This window comes from Eubalaena glacialis, chromosome 1 (assembly GCF_028564815.1).
Source record: "Eubalaena glacialis isolate mEubGla1 chromosome 1, mEubGla1.1.hap2.+ XY, whole genome shotgun sequence".
Lineage (NCBI taxonomy): Eukaryota > Metazoa > Chordata > Mammalia > Artiodactyla > Balaenidae > Eubalaena > Eubalaena glacialis.
In genome coordinates, this window is record NC_083716.1 from 233,780,294 (window position 1) to 233,801,066 (window position 20,773).

Consider the following 20,773-nt stretch of genomic DNA (forward strand, 5'->3'; position numbering starts at 1 on the left):
AGCGTATTTCATCAATTCTAAGGTGTTTATCTTGTCATATTAACATCTCCGAAATCAGCTGTACCCACAGCTTGATAGTGTATCTTGGTTTATGCTTTAGCTTTTAGCAGTACATAAAATAATACGTGTCTCAACATGGGTGCATCTAAATTGCCATAGCTCATGTGCTCTCTCAAACGCACATTCCCCAGACATCCTCCAGCTGAGAACCCTTTTCCAGACTCACACATGAGTCGTTTCACTTTGACTTTCTTTGATACTTTCACATCCTTTTTCCATACGCCTAATGGCTTGTCATCCATTAGCTGTAAATTCTTTGACAGGATGACACTTGTCATGACTGCTTTAACTGAATCGAGTTCATCGACCTCGTGTCGTGTCAAATTATTTTTGTTATTCCGCTCACTTTGGGTTTTCAACCTATTTAAGTTACTTTTTAGAAGGCCCGGCCTTTTGTTAAACTCTCTACTAATTTACTGAATAGCTTGAGCCACACAGTCAAACACAGAGACGTGCCCTCACGTACAGATTTATACGTGCGTGCATTGCATCCCACACACAAATACATGTGGAGAGAGAGACAGAGACAAGGGGAGACAGAGAGGCAAGTGTGGAGCCTGAGTGAACGTGAGTGACGGAGAGACGGAGTCTCTGAAGGCGGTGGAGTCTCTGAAGGCAAACGCATCCTCACCGCTACTTGGGGTTACCACCAGGAACAGGGCTCAGGGACAGGTCTGAGTCCTGGTCCATTCCCAGATGTCTGCATCTGTCCCGGTCTGGGTCATCCTGCCTTGTCTGCTCTCCCAACCCCACTTACCTGTGGCCCCGATGACCTCGCACGTCAGTGCCAACCGTGCCGGAACAATAGGCACCTGACTTGAAGGTGGGCGAGTCAAGACGATCCAGCCTTGCTCAGCCCAGACCCCACCGACCTGGGTGGGCTTTCCAACGTGCACCCTATTTCCCTATTCTCCTTTCCCATGGGCGATGGGTCCCAGCAGCAGGCAGACCCCGGAGGAGCAGTTGGGCCCCTGACCTCCAACTCCAAAGATAACCCCTCCTCAACTCATTTTTAGATCACATGAATGTCATTGACCTGTTAGCTACTATGATAATGGGGGTGACTCATAGGCGCTCTGCTCCTTCAAGGCCTGGGAAGCCCCACCCAGAGGGGGAGCCTCTGTGGGGCTTATCCCTGTACCCACCAGCAGCCTGATCTCTTGCTTCTGTCCAGCTGCCCCCGGCTCACTGCTCTTCCCTAAAGCCTGGCTGCATCATTCTCCTCCACCTGGGGCTGCAACCTCGCTCAGCATCTTCTTGGCTGGATCAGGAACACCCAGCCTTACACTGTCCAGTTTTGCCATCTGTGCCGGGGGAGGGAGAAGTCCTCTGGGTTTCTGACTGGGCAGGTGGGGAGACAATGGTGCCATTCCTTGAGATGTAACACCAGGGAGGGGCGGGGCAGGGGACTGGGCAGGGAGGATGGACAGGATGTTGGGACATGTTGGGTTAGGAGCAGTAGGGTACAGCACTGATGAGACCCTAAGCCTCCTGCTTGCAGTTCTCCCATCCTACCCTGCTGCCTGATATAGCCCACCAGGGGGAATCACAGAGGTGGGGCCTTCATGTGGGCGGGGCTTCAGCAGGGGCGGGGCCTCAGTGGGCGGGGCTGGCTGCCGAGGGACGAACTTGAGTTTCCTGCTGGAGCCACCAGGCGATAAGAAGGAGACCTGGCCCCAGGGCATTTGAACAGTCCAGTAGAATTACCCTCCAGCTCTTCTGCCATCAACAACAGAGATACAAATCAGGGAAGATTTTTGTGCTGCCTCAACCATTTTCTGAGTTTTGACAAAACAGAATTATATCAAATGAAAAATATAAAAATAAAAGCAAAACAATTGCTATAATAGATTTTTCCCGTGTTTAAAAATAAATGATCTTGTGGGTTGGGTAATAACTCCCCCCACCAAACACACACACACGCATACACACAAGAAGTCTAGAAAAAATATTCTAAACTATTAAAAATAGGTCTCTTGGGGTTGTGGGACTACAGGTGATTTCTTTTTTTTTTTTTTAATTCTATATTTAAATTTTTTTCCATAATGAAAATGCATTACTTGGTAACAGAATACTTTTAAAAATAAAAGTTTTTTAAAAACTGAAAGAAAAAAATCTTTAAAACTGTGCTATCTGTGTCTTCTGCAGAGTGGCTCTTAGGGGCTGTGAGGGTGTGGGCGTCGCAAGCAGGCCCTGCGTAGGAGCCCAGGGCTGCTTCTGGATCGTGGTCACTCCCTCGGCCTCGCTGGTCTCTGCTGCGGGTGGCCTTTGTGGTTGGGTGATGTTCCAGCCTGTTCAATGTACTTCTGCTTGGGATTTGTCCTCAGGCATCCGAAGGCGTCCCCATGAGGTTCTTCACCAAGCTGGACCAGCTTATCGAGTTTTACAAGAAGGAAAACATGGGCCTGGTAACCCACCTGCAGTATCCCGTGCCGCTGGAGGAGGAGGACGCAGGCGATGAGCCGGAGGAGGAGACGGGTAGGAAGGGACGGAGGGGAAGGTGCCTCCGGGACCCTGCCTGCCATCTAAGTCCCATAGTGACGTTCCGGGGTGTTTCTCTCACTTCAAGTGCTTGTAGATTGGGTGGGTCCGGTTATCAGAGGGGGTGACGTGGTGGTTAAAGACCAATTAGGAACACAGGCTCTGGGGTCAGACAGACCTGGGTCAAACTTCCTGCACCCCGTATTCTTAGTGACCGTAGGTGAATTACTTAACCTCTCTAAACCACAGACCTCTCTTAAAGAGACACTAAAAATAATATCTACCTCTCAGGGTGTCGTCAAAGGAGTCAGTGTAGATCCCAGCGCCTAGTACATAGTAAGCACTCAATAAGTGCAGCTAAAATCATTGTCAAAATAATTAGCTGAATTTGGCTGTGAAGAGAATGAGGAAGGAGATTGTTGCACCATGCTGGAAGGATGAGAAAGGATGTTTCTTTATATCATCATTAAAAGAAAATAAAGTACAGCCCCTAAAAGGTATGTGAGAGTCAGTCCTGCTGTTTAAACAGGGGAGGGACAGACTAATAGAGCGAGTGTCGGGCAGAGAGAGGCAGTGCAGCCGGGGAGCTCCCCTTCTCTTCCCCTCAAAATTTCATGTCCTGAAAGAAAGCCCTGACATACATAACTGAACCTCTCAACTGGTCAGGGCTCCTCCTAAGTCCCAGGGCTTGGAACCGAGACCCCCGGCGTCTCCCCTGAAGGACAGATTAGACCAGAGGTGTGGGGTCCCCGGCCTGACTCTGCCCATCCCTGGCTGCTGCCCACCACGTGCTGGGCGTCCTTGCAGCCTGCTCCGTGGGCCACCCTTCCTCCCACCTGCCTGGAGACAGGTGAGCGATTGCATGTCGGCAGCCTCCTCCGAGGGTAAACTCTGAAGAGCCGTCTCACCGGCTCCCGGAGGAGACGAGGGCCAGGCAGAGTGTTTCAAAAGGAGCGCAGGTCTGCAGAGGTGAAGGGGACCCAGGCAGCCGTGTCCCTTGTCGCCTCCCTGGCCCAGTAAGAGGCGCCCTCAGCTGTGAAATAGCCAGAGCCGACATGTCCACGTGTGAGTCCAGGGTCACTCGCCAGTGCTGTGCCTGGGCCGCATGTCCCCCAGCTGTCCCCAGGAGCCCAGGCTCGGCCTCGACACCGAGAAGCCATCGTGCAGAAATGCCCTCCGCACTTCCCTCTCACCCCCCAGGCCAGCTTTTCTGCCCCTCCGGGCATGGCCATCTAAAGAAAGACCCCAACACTAGAAAAAGACCCCCCAAAAGATCTGGAAAGAGAAGCACAATCTCAGGATGGCTGGCTTCCCTTCCCAAAAAAGGCCCATTGTCTGCTTGAACCCAAGCCTCTCCCACCTCCAGTCCAAGGGGTTGGATTTGGCTCAGGTCTCCTCAAGGTGCTGCCCGTCCCCAGGGGGCTCAAAACGGGACCATGACCATTGAAGGAACCCCAAGCCAGGTGAGGAAGTGAAGGAACTCAGCCCCACTCACCATCCTTTAAAGAGAATGTCCCCGGGCAGCTCTGTGTCAGGAGCCGTGGGGCAGCCATCCCGTGTGAAAAGAGGCTCGGACAGGAGGTCGCAGACCCCAGGGGCTCAGGACCCTCACCCATTTGTGGTATGAGCAGGATGGACGTTTTCAAGGTGAACGGGCAGGAGTCCCATCTCCCAGGCTAAGTCCAAGTCATTTGTTTCATATCTCAGTTCACTGGGTGGAGGGAGCCCCTCACTTTCTTTCATTGTCTCTGGGGGTCTGGAGGGAGAGAGAAAGAAGGACAGAGGCTGGAGAGAAAGGGCAAACAAAAGGGGGCCAGGGTGGGAGAGAGAGGAGCAGTGTGGCCAGACCTGCCTGCTCCCCGGCCCAGCTCCTCCCATGACGGGAGCCCAGCCTCTGCTGGTCCAGGGCCCCTGCTCTGCCCCAAAGTCGGCCGTCCTGCTGAGCTTCTGGGGCTGCTGTCTCCAGCCGTCCAAGGCCAGCAGCCCTGCCGGCGTGGCCATCGGACCCCAGCAGGTGTTTGCAGAGCTCCTCAGTGGGACAAACTCTGTGTTGGGCCCCGGGGCAGAGACAAACAGGACCAGGGCCCTGCCCTTGGCAGGCTCCCCGTCTAGCCCAGGAGCCAGCTGGCAAGGGAGCAGGGCCGGGAAGGGACAGTGCGGGCACAGACGGGTCTGTAGCTGGGCGCCGTGGCCTGGACCCCACGTGGCGGGTGGGCAGGATCACCGCACAGAGGGCAGAGAGGGTGGGCCACATGCCCCTCTCCGCGGGCGGTGATCCCGAGGGAGGGAGCACGCAGCCCAGACGGTACTCCTGCTCTTGTCTTGGGTAGAAGGGGTCCTGTCTCCCCCCGAGCTGCCACCCAGAAACATCCATTTATCTGCCGGGCCATGTGAGGCCAAGGAGGTCCCTGTTTCCAACGAGAATCCTCGAGCCACGGAGGTCAGCCGGCCAAGCCTCTCAGAGACGTTGTTCCAGCGCCTGCAGACCATGGACACCAGTGGGTGAGTCTCTCCCTGGCAGGCCCCACCACACCCGGGTAGCTCACCCTGTGCTCTGTCCTGGAGATGCCTCTTCCACCCTAGGACAGGTTGCTGTGGAGCCCGCCAGCCTCCCGACGGCGGGTCTGAGGGAGCCCAGCTCGCGGGGCAGCTCTGGCTGCACAGGCACTGGATGGCCCCGCTCAGGTGCTCCATGTCCCCCAGGCCCCGCGGCGTGGCAGGAGCTGGTTCTGGAATGATGGTAGTTCTCTGCTGCAAGTGGCATGGCCCTGCTCCAGACTTCAGGGGCCTATGCTGTGATTCCCTTGCTGGGGCTTGCCGTGAACTCACATGGCATCTTTCCCCATCCCGAAGACTCCTCCCACCATGTGGTCCACTGACTCAGATGGTCCCAGTGGAGGAGCTGCCTGCACTACAGCCTGGACCTGCTCTGGGCCCCATGCAAAGGAGGCCAACTTCCTTGTCACCGGGAAACGGGTCAGAGCAATTGTTCCATGTGTGGTGTGGGCTGTGAGGTCTACACCGCGTGCCACTCCTTTCTTTGTGGTGGCAGGAGTGAGGTGCAATCCTTTTAACACTTTGTTTCACTTGCCCTGATCCAGGGCTCTCAGGATCTGGCCCCATATGTGGTACCAGACTGGTCCATGTGGATGAGGTCCTGCAGCTCCTTCGCCTCCCTCAGCAGGCCCAGGCTGGATGATGGGAGGTGGAGATACGGCTGGGAGGGGCGTTGGTTATTTTGCAAATCAGAGGCCCTGACTTTAACACAGGCCAGGGGATGGCTTCCACAGGGAGGACGCTCCGTGAGGGGAACTGTGTCCCCAGCACCCAGCATGTCACCTAGCACGGAGTCGGCACTCCCTAGATCTGTGTTGAATGAATTAATTAGTACACAGCCATCTCCATGTGTTAAAAATTTAAAAACATTTTTTTGTTTCTTCATGAGAAAAAGGCCCTCCAAAGAATATCCTATTGGCAGGGCTAATGCAACATCTCCAACTTGAAAGATTAATTTGAGACAGCCAGGGCTGCTCACCTACCATCTGATTTAGCCAAATACAAAGGAAATGCCTGAAGGTACACACAAGCCAGCGGTTGCTAAGATATCTGGTGTTTCTATATTTCCACCTTGACATTTCCTCTAATTCTTCTCCGGGCCGCCAGGTTATATTCTCTGCACACTCCTGGAATTCCTTGTGCTATTTATCAAGAAGCTAAATATCCAGTGCTTTGAATATGTTGATCCGTTATCATGATTATCTTGATATATGTATCTATATAACAAATGCTTATTAAAATAGTTCAGGCAGAGCCCATTGTTTAGTTTCCTTGAGATTCTATTTCTCTCCAGGTTTAGGTGTTAAATGCAGGACAGTCCTTGAGGAAATAGGCAAGGATGTTCAATGGTGCCACTGCTGCCCATCTCCTCCTGACTCTCCCACGTGGTCTGTTGGCTACATCTCCTTGTCAGTCCCTCCTCTCTAGAGACAGGTCTTCTCTAGGGACTCAGGGCCCAGTGGGGCAGGACAAGGTGTTCAGCCAAGCCTCCATGCAGCCTCCTGCGAGGGGGCGGGGGCAGCTGAGGGCTGGTGAGCACGGGACGCCCGCCCTCTCTGGTGTGGCTTCTTAGCTAACAAACGGCAATGGAACTTGCCTAAAACTTCTGCTTGGAGATGGAGGTGTGTGGGTGGAGCACATTGGAGGGACCATGGTGCCTGCCCTCAGTTCTCTTCTGGGTCATGAAAAACTAAGCTTCTGCCTTGTGTTTGCAAGTTAATCTATGTTGCTTGTAAAATAGCTTTGTACAGAGGACTGCCTGTAGATTATTCTTAATTATAAGACAACCTGCACAGTCTTTTGTGCAAGTTAATTAGATCTAATCAGTTAGGTCATAGTTAATAAAAGACTGCTGAGTAAAATCAACCTTCTCTGATAAACAGAGTTTAACATCTTTATGTCAACACTTTTCTACAACAAACATTTTAACAAATATAGCTTCCTAAAGCAAGTACTGATGGTCTCAAAGTTACAAGTCAATAGGCACGAGAACTGTTAAAGTACATATCTTAATGCTGTAGGAGAGATTTTGTCCTTTTCAGCAAAACAGACTGAGGCAGAAACTGGATTTTTATGGTGTCAAGACTCAGAATAAGTATAGATTAAACTTAAATATTATGACAACTGGTATGCTGACTTCTCAGGCTAAATAAGTCAAAATGGTTAATCTATGTCTTTTCAGTCTTAAGAGCAACAGCCTTTCGTTCTTTCAAGGATCCTCAGAAAAAAAAACCCTGTGACCTCTAGTTTCCACTTGATTGCAAGGCTGGAGCAAAGCTATTTAAGGCTTGTACGAATTTTTTCACACACGTAAATCAACATCCTTGAGCCTCCGTTTCCTTGTTTGTAAAATAGGAATAACAGTAATATCTGCCTCATAACATTGATTTGTGGATTAGAGGGAAAAAAAGAGCATAAATTGCTAAGCAGAGTGACTGGTGTGGTATGCTCAGGACGTACTTGCTGTAATTATAATGTTCATTATTATAGGAACAAAAACTCAAAGGTTATCCAGAAAAAAATGGTGCTGGGTGATAGAATGTAGAGGTGTGATCAGACCTCGGGGGCAACCCTGGCGCGATGCGGCCCGGGCTCTGCCTCTGCTGGGCCATCCTGTGTGAGGCGAGGGCGGGTCCTGCCTCGGGCCCATGTGCTCCATCCGTAATTGAAAGGGACTGGACCAGACCAGGAGCAAGGGCTGGGGGTGCAAAGGCCCGGCACCTAGGCTGCCAATACCATACCCCGAGCCCCATCACTCAGCACAGAGACTTCCCCTCGGAGCCTCGGATGACTGGGAACCTCCTTGACACAGAGTTCCAGGTGGCCCTTGCCTGTGAACTTGGAGTTGGCCTGTGAGCTGGAGCCATTTGCCATCTCTGGACTAGAGCATCCCTCAGCCCTCAGATCCTATCTTTAGGAATTGATGAAGCAGGAAAACAAGTCCTCTGTACATTTTCAAAGCTGTTCTGTCTCCTTTTCAAAGGATAAACATTTCTCATCCCCAGCCAGTATCACTTCCTTCCACCTACCGGAAAAGCCTTTATGGGTGGGTTTAGAGGCAGCCTCCCTTGCGGGCCCTTTACTCTTGTCTGACGTGATCTCCACCCCTTCAGTAAGACCCAGGGAGCCTGTCCAGGTGTGCAAATGTTCTCCTGGGGCCGGTGTCTCAGCTGGAGACTCTGAGAATTCAGATTTCTTCTTCTACCTGTTACTGTTGGTGTCTATGGTTTAGGAACCGAAGAAGCATGTGGTTATCTCTCCTTTTGTTTTTTTTCAGGCTTCCAGAAGAGCATCTGAAAGCGATCCAAGATTATTTAAGCACTCAGCTTGCCCTGGACTCTGATTTTGTGAAGTCGGGCTCCTGCAGTCTGCCTCATCTGAAGAAACTGACCGCGCTCCTCTGCAAGGAGCTCTATGGGTAATGGCTGCCGTGAGGATGGGAGGAAGGGGGACAGTGGGCGAGAGAACCAGCTCGTTAGGGTGACCCCTGCACTTAGCCCGGGTGTCCAGCTCAGGATAATTGGGCTGTTGGTGGGGCTTAGAAATCTGGTTGTTGGAGGTTTTGTTTTCATGGCATTTGAACTTGGTGGTTGTTGGCTTTTTTTTTTAAACGAAAGTTAATTTGAGCCCAGTTGCTATGGGAAGGGGTGTGCGGGAGTACACTGCCAGCCCTTCCACACTTGCTAAGGATCCAGAGGCTAAGGCTTTTGCTGCTGTTCGTCTTTCTTGCTGCAGCCAGCACATTTGATAAGCACATAAGGGCACCAAGAGGAGATAAATTAAAATCAGCCTATTTTCTACGTGGGTGGTGATGGCTCAAGATTGCCAGTGACGGCAGGTTTTTAAAGTGAGCCAATTCACCAAAACTCCAGTGTTCTGCTATTGAATTCACTGAAGGACCAATTGGTAAAAGTTCCAGTTTCTTTTAGTGTTTTAATTTCATTATGTGCTTTAATTTCATTACCATTAAAATTAAGTTTAATTACATTTTAATTGTTAAAAGGGCAAACTTAAAGCTGATACGCTCTCTGAAGAATTGACAAAAGAATTTTTTAAATGCTTGAAAAAATAGAAAATCACATTTAAAAGCATCTGAAAGAAATCACAGGGACCCAGAACAATCCCATGGCAAATGAAAGGTCGACATTTTGGTTGGAAAAATAGCATTTCATGTGGGTGAGGTTTTATCAGTCTATACTGTTTTGTGTTTTATTACATATACAGCAGTTTCAAAATTCTTTTGTCAGTTTCTCTGGTGCCATATCTATCTTAGCTTAGTTTCTATGCAAAAAAGAATCTTTCATCATCAGCAATCAAATTGAACTTTCCTTCTAAAGGCTCTTAAAAAGCACAATCAGTACATTTGGTAAATTTAACAAATAATTTCTTTGACAAATTGAGCACTCATCAAATTGGCCAGTCAGGTTTACTTTCAGTGAATTGGCTTTCAACTAATGCAGTTTCAGCCCATTGGACCCAGAGCCATCATTTTTATAGATTTCCACAGAGAGATATTTCTCCATGTGATGCTGTTGTTATAAATCATTTATCACTAGGAAAAACACACACACATGGCACTTTGTTTTCAAGAAACACAATTTCATCATGACTGGTAGCAAGTTTTTATTTCTGCTCCAGTGGAAATCCTGTTCTTTGCTGCTTCCTTGTGCAGAGGAGGTATGCCTTTAAGTTTCTCCACAAGTTTCACCCAGTACACTCAGCACATTTCCCCAACACTGCTTTGCTACCTGGACTTTCCTAGAATCTGGGTCACCTCATCCTTATGGTGACAGCAGCTTCCTCAACATAGCTAGTTCTCTAGTTTTCCACAGGCCTTTATTTACTGAACAGTTAACTTCGAGTTAGAAGTAGAGAGACCGGGTGATGTTCTAAATTACCCCCAGCATTTGTTTGTCTTCACTTCATAGGCAAAGTGATAGTCAGGCTTGAAGACGCGGTTAGGGATGGACTTTTAGAAAATCTTAGGAAAAAATTATATTTCCCATCCCCCTGCAACCCCTGCAGATGTTGTTCCATGAAACTAACTATAAACTAGTAGTTTTCAAACTGCTTTGATTGGAACAGCTCTTCAATGCATTCATTCATTCATTCACTCACTTAACACATATGTATGGAGAGCCTGCCCTGAGCTCTACTCTGGGAGCTGGGATGCAGCAATAAACACAACGCACAAAGTCCCTGCTCTTTAGACCTTGTTGGAGCTGATGTCTTAGCAAGGAAGTATAGCGGTAGATTAAGTCTGTAACTAAACAAGATAATTTTAGTAAACATCATGACAAAATAAAATAGGGAAAAGTGCCAGAGAGACATTGGGTGGGAGGGTGCTAGTGTCCTTTGGGGGTCAAGGAGACCTCTCTGAGGCAGTCACAGAGCTGGGACCTCAGTGACAAGAGGGAGCTAGCCATCCAGCTGTTTGGCAGCGGAATGTCAAGTACAAAGGCCCTGAGGCGGGAATGAGGCCAGCCTCGAGGAACAAAAAGTCTGTGGGGCTGGAGCATAAGGAGCGAAGGAAAGTGTTAGGAGTGGAGGTTGGGAAGAGTCAGGTGTAGGGTGGTCATATTTAGCAAATATAAACACAGGATGGCCAGTTAAGTCTGAACTTTAGATGAACAGCAAATACTTTTTTAGCATAAGTATATACCGTGCAATATTGGGATATACTTGCACTAGTAGATTATCCATTGTTTATCTGAAACTCTAATTTAGCTGGGTGTCCTGTGTTCTATCTGGCAACGCTAGCAAGAGCCACATCACACAGGACTCCCAAGGCCTGGTAGAGATTTTCAGGATTGTGCCGTAATCTGAGTCAGGGCAATGGAGACTGGATCTTAGGAGGCAGACCCAAAGCAGCAGACAGTTGGGAGCTACTGTATTTGTGACCTGATGGTGGCCCACGAGAAGGGAAGCAAGAGGAGGCAGGGATTTGTGTCTGTTTTGCATCCTGCTGAGTCCCGGGTTTCGACAAGTGCCTGGCACATAGGAACAGCTGATAGATATTAGCTAGATGACCCAAGGCTTGGAAGCATGTGGGTGCTGAGGGCTGGTGTGACCCGGGGCGTGTGTGGATGGTGGAGCTGGCAGATGGATGTAGGGTGGGGGGAAGACGAATCGAGGGTGACCCTTAGGTTTTTGGTGCGAGCAGCTGAGTGGTGGATGATGCCAGTTACTTAGATGGGGAAAGTCAAAGAGGAGGGGGTGGAGGAGGGGCATCTTTCTCTGAGCTACCATTGGCTTGAGGCGCTATTAGACATCCTGTGAGCTGAGCCACCAACCAAGGATTTAGTTCTAGAAGTTAGAGCCCAGGAGACCTCAGGGGTAAGGGTATATGTCTGGGAGTCATCAGCATGCAGTTGGCACTTGAAGCTGGGAGATGAGTGGGGTAAGTTCACCGCAGGGGGGAGTGCAGATGGAGGGGAAAGGGGACCCAGGGTAGACGTTGAGAGGTGGGGTGGAAGAGAAGGATCTGGAACGGGGGGCTGAGGATGGTGCCAATGGTAGCCAGGTTTGTCCACTCGGACCACTTGGCCCAACACAAACGCCAGGGTGAGGATGGGAAAGTCACAGAGAACTGAGGAGTGAGAAACAGTGCAAGAGCCTCCTCCGCAAAAATGTCATTACAATGTCAGTACCTGTGTCTGAAAGAAGGAGCTTCCGCAGCACAAAGGCTCGAGGAAGATTTGTAACCCTAAGTTAGATTATCTAGAACCAGACAGAAGCTTTTCCAGAGAAAGAGAATAAAGAATTAAGTCTCCAGAGTCTGGAAATACTTGATAACCCATGAAATGGAGAAATGAGGAGAATTGTAAGTAGAATTTTAAAATAAAATGTCAAAGTGTGGGAGAGGTTATTTTATCAATTAAGTGAGAGCAGGGTAAGGATTTTGATAAAGAAACCAACCAACCAAAACAAAAATACCATCATTATAACTGCTTCATTGGAGGCCATAAAATGAACCCATAGTTTTCAAATCAAACTTGAAAATCAAATCACAAAACAGAGCAGAGTGTCAGGGAAGTATATATAAAAAACATGAGAGGACTAAATAAGCATATGCCAAGAATGTGTGATTAAAAATCGATAGTCTTTGGAAAGAGGGCATAGAGATTCAACTTATAGCTGGTAGGGTGGGCTCTCCAAGAAGCAGGGAAAAAATGATGTGTAATTGATGACTAAATATATAAAAGAAAAAAATGTTTCCAGGTTTATAAAGGAGCTAAATCCAGGTATTGAGAAGCCTCATAAAGATCCAATTACAGAACAACCAAATAGCAGCACCAAAACCTCTTCTTATAATCTTCTATACCACAAGGGAAGATGAGTTCAGAAAGTAAATAATTAGGAACAGCATCGTTAGTTTTAAAAATTACAATACTTAATATTATTCACACTCCTTGATGATATAATAAAAATTCTGAAGCAATATCTCCAAGGAGAAGACTACTGACTTCTCCTTGGGATTAACTCAACCTAGATATCATTCAAGAGCCAAAGGAGTCTTTGCAGATATAAAAAATTGGTGAAAATGTACTAATCACAAGCCTTCACTTCAAAAAGTTTCCAAGAATTTTTTTCGAGAAATTTTAGCGTGCTGGTGATCCTAAAAATAAGAACCCAGCAGCCTACTGAGCAGCTGGATATGAATACACCCAAAGCAAAAGTGTTCATTCTGTGTTCCCAGTATGATGAAAATAGAAATAAATAACAAACTAGCCACAACTACCCACCATCTGGCCTTTCTTGATCATCTCCAGTCACAGCTGAATTAAAGAAGACACTTGACACAATGATAGTCTACATGGGATAGGTTTGGAAACCCGGGGTAATCAAGCCTCTGTATATCAGAACTCTAGATGATGCAGCCAAAGCACTACTTGGAGGAAAAGCCATAGCTTTAAATGCTCTGTTATGGAAAGGGGGGTGTAGAACAATAAGTCAAGCATACAAACTTAATCCAGGCTCTCAGTCTCCTGAAGGCATCATGGGTCATACCCTGATTGCCTTGATATTTCCATGGTCACGCAAAGTACTGGAAACAGTAATGTATTCAATATTCGTGAACAAAGATTGAATGGTGCCAACTACGAGCCACGCACTGTTCCGGGGGCTAGAGATACAGCAGTGAACAAAACAGAGTCTTTAAGAAATCTCTGTTAAGCGAATGAACAATAACAACAACTGGAAAGGAAAAGAGCAGGGGGAAAATAGTTAAAAACAGAAATAAATTAGGAAAAAGTCAATTAAGGAAATTTTAAAAATTAGAAATGTAGGAGATTTAATAATTTGCATTAAAGATTTCCAAATCAATAAAGAGTACAGTGTACAATTACGTGGCTACAAATCGTCAAATTATAATTAAATGAAACAAATATTTTATGTGAAATATGAAATGTAAAAATTACCATGTATGCCCTCTTTGAACTTTCAAGGAATAATAACCATGATTTATAAATTATGCAGGAATGACAAAAATCACCTAATTCAATACTCAAGAAAAGTACAATTCAAATCCGAAAACCTAATCAAGATAATAGCCTGAAATAAACTATATCCAGTTTCATTTATTGATATAAATATATAATATTTCAGTAATATTCTAGCAAATATAATTTAAGTGATATGAAAAATGTAGGTTTTATCTAAGAAATCACTGTAAGGGTGAGTTAACATAAAGAAAACACTGTAATTTAGCAGGAGATTAGAGATAGGGGAATCATTTGCATAGATGTATTAATAGACCTGATAAAAGTCACTTCTAATCTTTAAAAATCATTTTTTTAAAAAGAATAGAAGGATCCCTCCTTAATAATGCAATATGTGTCAATGTAAAACCAACTACACTTAACAGGGAAACATTAAAATCATTCCGTTAAACATTTTAATAAAAGAAAAAGAGATGCCCATCATCACCTGATTATTTAATACTGTATGAGAAATGTTTGCTAAAGCAAAAAGAAAAAGAAGCAGAAAATCAGAGAAGAAAAAATTAAGAAAACAACAAAGTATCAGAATGTTCCTTCTGAGTCTGGAGTTCCCGGCTGGGAGATACTGGATGTGCTAGCTGGAAACTGCATGGGAATCTTGGGGAAATTAATCATCTCTCTGAGACCAAGGTGGGAGGAGCCTCTCCTTCTGGGAGGGCTTCCTCAGGGGGCCTAGGCCCCTTCTGGGCTGTCTCTGGGGTCTGACCTGCCTGAGGACTGCAGCCCTCCGTGTCTTTGCTCCCCATCTTCCCTTGAGCTGGTGACCTGAAGCTGAGACAAGCTTCCCAGGGACCCTGCTGATGGTAACTTCCCTGGACAAATCCTTTCTGTATGATAAGACCAGTTCTTAAGTCTTCCAACTCAAGTCCCTATGTGTCATTGGTCATTCTGACCCTAACCAACACCTCCAGACACGTCTGAGAGCCAGATTTCTCAAAATTTTACCAAGGTTAGAAATACAGAGAATAACAGCATTATTCTTAGAAAATCCTAAAGATTCAGTTTGTGTATATGTACTTGTGTTTTTAAAATAACATTTTTAAAAAGGAGAACAATGAGGGAGATCTATTTGATGTTAAAGCATGTTCTGAATTAGTGCTTTAGAATTTCTTTTTTTTTTGGCCTAGAATTCTTTTATGAAATGACAGTTTAAACAGAATACCACTATGTTAACAGAGTAGCTCTGTCGGAGGTGGGATAGAAACTGAGAACCCTGTCTGCCTGGCACTTCCCTCCCCCTCCCCAGGCCAGTTACTTCCCCCCACCCCATCCTTGGCCCCCAGAGGCGTCCGTCCCAAGGATGGCCAATCAAAGCCAGTAGGCTACAACACCATCCTTGCAATGGTGACATGTATCAATCTATGAACATGACATTGCCTAGTACATATGAGGCACTCCAGAGTTTTCGTTGAATGAATGATATGAATTCTGAAAATAAATCCTATCATATTTAAGATGAGCTTGTGCAATGATCTAGCCCAAAAGAACTGTGGAAAAAAGAGTAAGTGCAGTTGAGTGAAAATGAATAGCAACATAGAAAAAGGTGAACTTATTTCCACCACATATTTTTTTTAAATTCCAGATGAAGTAAGGAACTAAAAAGATATAACAACCCCCCAAAACCCTGTTTATAACATAACTTTTAAAAGAGTGAGAAACCAATTTAAAGTGAGCTACTAATTGCTCACGAGTAAATACTGATGATAAATTTTTAACTAAGGTTAGCAAAAAAATTTCCAAGGAAAAGGTGAAAAATAGAGCAATAAAAAACTATAAAGCACTTTAAAATGAAATCCAGCCTACCTAGGGTGAAAACAACAGAATGGGAAAAAAACCCAAAAACTTACAACACCTAGATTAAATAAAAAGCAAAGCAATAAGTAAAGAGTTTATACCAATGTATAAAAATACCAACAAAATTCCCAACAGAAGACCAACAATGGACATGAACAGTTTATAGGAGGAGAAATACAATAGAAACCAACCAGACAGAAAAATACTTAGACATTAGAAATTAAAGATATGCAAATCAATTCATCAGTATTAAAATGCACTGTTATGCCCACTAAAAGAGAGAGAGAAGAGAATAACAGAATTCAGATAGCACAAAGGATGAGGAGGCTGGAACAGTGCCCAAGGCCACCGTCACTCGAAGGCTTAACGATATTGATCAAGAGCCATAATCTCTGGTTATCTTAAAACTGTAATTGAAAATAAGTAAAGAAGAGCTATATGAACAAAACTGTTCACAGCAGCCTTTATTTATAATCACCAAGATCTCAAAATAACCCAGATATCTAGCAATTGATTTTGGTACATTTAATTGATAGAATATTTTGAAACCACTAGGAATGTTGAATGTGTAAAAACATGAACAGTTTTTGATGAAATAATAGATGAAAAATAGAACTCAAAATTGTCTGCCCACCATGCCCAAAACAATGGGAAAATAGAAAAAGATGAGAAGGGAACAAAGGATCAATAAAGCCCTGGTATTGGAATTGTCAGCGTACTAGACAATGACAGATCTCTCTGGGCCTCCACCTTAGCTGCTCGGAGGAGATGGGAACCGGAAAGCACAGACTGCTGGCACGCGAAGCCCCTGGGGCACCAAATTAAAATGCAGATTCCAGACCAAAGCAGGTTGGGGCCCAGACATTTGCATTTCTAACACTCGGTGAGGGTGTGATTCTTATAAACACTAAAGTTTGGGAACCATGGATTACTAAATTATTTCTAAGTAGTTTTGTGATTCTAGGTTCAAATTTTCTACGGGCTGCGTAGTTGAGTGTGGCTAAACAGAGGTGAATCAGGTTTACGCATCGCAGCTCCAGTTTGGTCCTGGTCAGGACGGAAGGGGTGGGGGGTTCTCAGGAGGTGGACCAGTACCGGCAGGCCTGGATCTCTGCCCGGGCTTGTCCTTCTGGGAAGGATCCCTGCCTTTGCCAGAGTGGGTGTGACCACGCCTCGTCTCCAGCCGGAGGCTGTGTGCGCGATGCCTCACTGGATCCTCACTAATCCTTGACCTTCACCCTCTCCCCTGCCCCCAGCGAAGTCACCCGGACCCTCCCTACCCTGGAATCTCTGCAGAGGCTGTTTGACCAGCAGCTCTCCCCCGGCCTGCGTCCACGGCCTCAGGTAAAGACTTTGGGATTGGACAGATGAGACTGATAAAACCGGTGGGGGAGGGGTGGGGGGGGGTCGGATGGGGCATGGGGAGAAGAGGTAACCAATGTCCCGAGGGCTCAGAAGGAAGCACCGCCTTTGTTGGACCCCCAGAGTATGAGGGGGCTGGGGAGCCTCAGCACCCTGACCCCCAGTAAGGTTTATGCCCCCGCCCCTGCTGGATTTTGATTTGAGGAATAAAGATTTCAAATTATGCAACCGCCAGCAAAACTCCTTATTAGTGCTGAATAAGGAGGCAAGGCAGGACCTTTTCCCATCATTTCTCATCAGAAACTGGAAAAAAACACGAGGTGCCTAAATGCTTGATCCCGCCTCATGCCCCAGGAAGAGCAGGTGATGGCAGGCCCCCGCCAGACACACACACACACACATATGCAAGCTCACAGCCTGGCAGGGGGCCAAGGCCAAGTTGTCTGTGTCACAGAAGGTGTCCTCCGCAGAGCTAAAAACAAGCACAGATAGGACTTCCAGAGAAAGCACTTGCAAGGGACAAGGGTTTGAAAATGTTTAAAAAGCAAACCCTTCCACACACGATTAAGTAAAAGCAACCAAATTTTTTAAGTGGGAAGAGGATTTTAAAAGCCTGTTTTACTGAAGAGGGACTGGGAATAGCTGGGATACCCAGGAAAAGATGTTAGTAACACCTCATTAGTAACTGGAAAATGACCTGCAAAGCAGGGAGCCCTCTTCTTGCCTCTCAGACAGGAAAATTTGATTGGTGAAGCCAGGACTTGGCTCTAACATGAGGGTCAGGGACTCGCACGGGTTCATTGCTCACAGTTGAGAGTGGAAATGGATTTCCTGAAAGGCAATTTAGCCGTCTGCATGAAAATGTTTAATGCCCGGAGTCCTTCAAGCAAGCCATTCTACCTGCAGGCAGCTGCCTTAGGGTCTACATGTTTGCACAGAGATGTTGACAACAATGTTTATCGCAGCTTTGTCTCTAAAAACAGAAACGCTGGAAACACAAACAGAGAGGGAAAGGGTTAAAGTATGATGCAGAATTCTGTTCTAAGGTGGATGCACTGACTCCAAGGCATACTGTTGGGTGAAAAAAGCAAACGGCAGAACAATATATAAACTAGGATGTAAATCTACACGTGGAAATCGTACCAGAAGTGTTTATACCGAAAGGGCTATTTTGTTCACCACGAGGAGGGGTTGGAATTGGGCCAAAGGGGCCTGGGTCAGGGGAGACTTCAGGTTTGCCCAAATGGTTTTTTGGAGTTTTTTTTTTTTTACTGAGAAAATTTGTGTTCTATTTGTACAACTTAAAAATTCATCAGGATAAAAAAAAAACCAAAAACGTAATTTTGCTCTCCTTGAAGTGAATGGTGGGTTAATTTCCGGGAAAGTAAAAGCAAATCTAGACAAAACAAAGACCCTACCAGACACTAAAATTTAAATGGTTTGAATACAAGACCACACACCCAAATCTTTGAAGTAGGAGTAGAAGAGGGAGAAGCTTCCAGAGAGAAAAGCTGATAACAGCCACGCCCCAGCATGGTGCCCTGCATGCAAAGGCCAAAGTGTTTGCATTCGGTGGCAGGACAGAGTAGCGACGGGATGGGAGGTGGCCTCAAGATTTAGAGAAAGGGTTCTGGCTGCCACCCTCCTGTCTGAGACCCTGACTGGTCAAGAAAAGCAGGCAATGTCTTGATGCCTCCAGAAATTCACAAATGGAAGAGGGAGTTCCGAGGCTGCCTGAGGTAGAGGCAAGAACACTGGCCTCTGGATCAAAAACATCCAAGTTCAATATCTGACTCACCTCCCTCCCGCCTGCCCCGTCCTTAGTTGCCTTATCTGAGAAATGGGCATAGTCATATCTGCCACTGCAGGGGTATATGAGGGAGTAAATGAAATTGCTTGGGTGAGACATCTGGCCATGGTAGCCTCTTACCAGCACTAGGCCCTTTCCGTTAGGTAGGCAAGATAAGATGGGGACCCCTGTGTGACATTTATTTGAGAACTGCTGGGAGGTGCAAAATGCAACGTTATCAAAATGACTGCTGGTCCGAAGTTTGGGGAGAGCCCTGGGTCTGCCCTATGTAAGAACAGAGAGTCGTTAACCTTGGAGCCCACATCCTCCGAAGTTCAACTGAAAAGCTAAGTGCAATAACTAGGTCAGCTTCTACAAACCCACAGGTGGCACTCAGACCAATTCGCCCACATTGAGGCTGAGTTGTGAATTTTACCCTCAACCTCAACGCTAGTGACATTTGGGGCCGGGTCATTTTTTGCTGTGGGGGACTGTTCTGTGCATTGTAGGATGTTAACACATCCTGGCCTCTACCCACTAGATGCCATTAGCATCCCCCAATTTTCACAACCCAAAATGTTCCAGACATTGTCAAATGACCCCAGAGGGCAAAATCCGTACCAGCTGAGACCCACTGGGCAAGATCTACATTCAAATCTCAGGTCAACACCAGCTGTGTGACCTTGAACAAGTGACTCACCACTCTGACTCAATTTCCCCATCTGCAGACCAAGGACTAGAAGAGTCAATACATCTTAAACACGCTGGGCATAGCATACGAACCCATCACATGGTCATATGTATTCTGCCTAACAAGGCAGTAGAGGCTAAGCTCCAGCGTTCTTCTAATACCTTTTGTTCCAAGAACTAACTCCCACTTGGCTGGTAGCTTCATTTATACTTTGTACGTCTTTGCCAAACCTGCCCCAAAAGACATAGATTCGAAGAGAGAGTGGGGAAGACACCATCTTACCACCAGGTGATGGCCCAGGTAGCAAGCAGGCGATCTCCAGTGTCTGAAGGAGGATGAGGGGGTTTGAATCTGCCATCTTTTCAACTCTTTACGAGAAAAACACCCCGAAAACAAGGGATCCTGTACTCTCCCACCTGCTGTCCTGCTCCATTCTTACCTGCATCTCAGCTCCACTCTTTTGAGCCCTCCCGCTGATCAATAATAACTGAAGACTGATTGAGAGCTTTATCAAGGAGCAAGAGCCAAACCAAAAAGAATTAGAGAAAGTTGTGACAAAGAGTAACTGCCACGATGATGGCGGTGATGGCTGTGCTGGAGGTGGCCGTAGCGGCGGTACAGCTGATGGTTAGAAGTGATGGTGGTTGGTGATGGCAGAAGGAGAGAGCTAAAGCGGCTGCTGGGAAACTGAGGTCAAAAGCCTCTGTAGGGACGTCCCTGGGGGTCCAGTGGGTAAGACTCTGCGCTCCCGATGCAGGGGGCCTGAGTTCCATCCCTGGTCAGGGAACTAGACGCCGCGTGCCGCAACTAAGAGTGCTCAGGCGGCAACGAAGATCCCGCGTGTGGCAACTAAGACCCCGGTGCAGCCAAAATAAATAAATAAATAAATAAATATAAATCTTTAAATAATAATAATACTTATTCAAAAAAAAAAAAAAAAAAAAGCCTGTGTAACCTGGCTGACTTATTCAGGAAGGGGCGGGGTAAAGGGACATCTCCTCGTTGGTGATAACCCTCATTCCACTCTGCTTGGTGTTCAAGATCGTCAAGTCTGGTGTCCTTGTCCTAGTGGAGGGCGGGGATGGTGCCCTTTTAACTCTACATCTCCAGCACCTTGGGAACGTGTCTGGCACAGAATAGGTGCTTTGTTAAGTATTTGTTCTGTGAATAAATGCTTGAGACCGTGGACTTGGTGCCAAGCAGACATGGTTTCCTGGCCTGCTGTGCCGTTACTAGCTGTGTGACTTCTGACAGGTAACTTCAGCTCTCTGGGCCTCAGGCATGCATTGAACGACTTTCCTGAGCATCTTCACTGGCCAAGCACCAATGTCACAGCACTGGACACATTTCTCACGGTCCCAATTCTCACAGTGTTTACATTCTAGCAGGGGAAATACACAAAGAGCAAATAAACAATCGTGGTGATTGGTATGAAACAAAGCAGGGTGATCTAGTAGAGATGATTTTAGCTCGTGTGGTCAGGGAAGACCTCTCTGTGGCTCTGAGACCTGAGTGACAAGGAAGTGGCCTTCTCAGGTG

At 46.7% G+C, this 20,773-nt stretch overlaps 1 protein-coding gene across 1 annotated transcript in view; it reads left to right on the forward strand.

Moving 5' to 3' along the window:
* The window catches only part of INPP5D (inositol polyphosphate-5-phosphatase D), a 133,334-nt gene that overhangs the window by 61,519 nt on the left and 51,042 nt on the right, over positions 1–20,773 (forward strand). The window contains exons 4-7 of the mRNA XM_061205985.1: positions 2,388–2,538; positions 4,872–5,043; positions 8,375–8,515; positions 16,649–16,736. Coding sequence (XP_061061968.1) covers positions 2,388–2,538; positions 4,872–5,043; positions 8,375–8,515; positions 16,649–16,736 — 552 coding nt within the window. The remainder of the gene's footprint in view (positions 1–2,387; positions 2,539–4,871; positions 5,044–8,374; positions 8,516–16,648; positions 16,737–20,773) is intronic.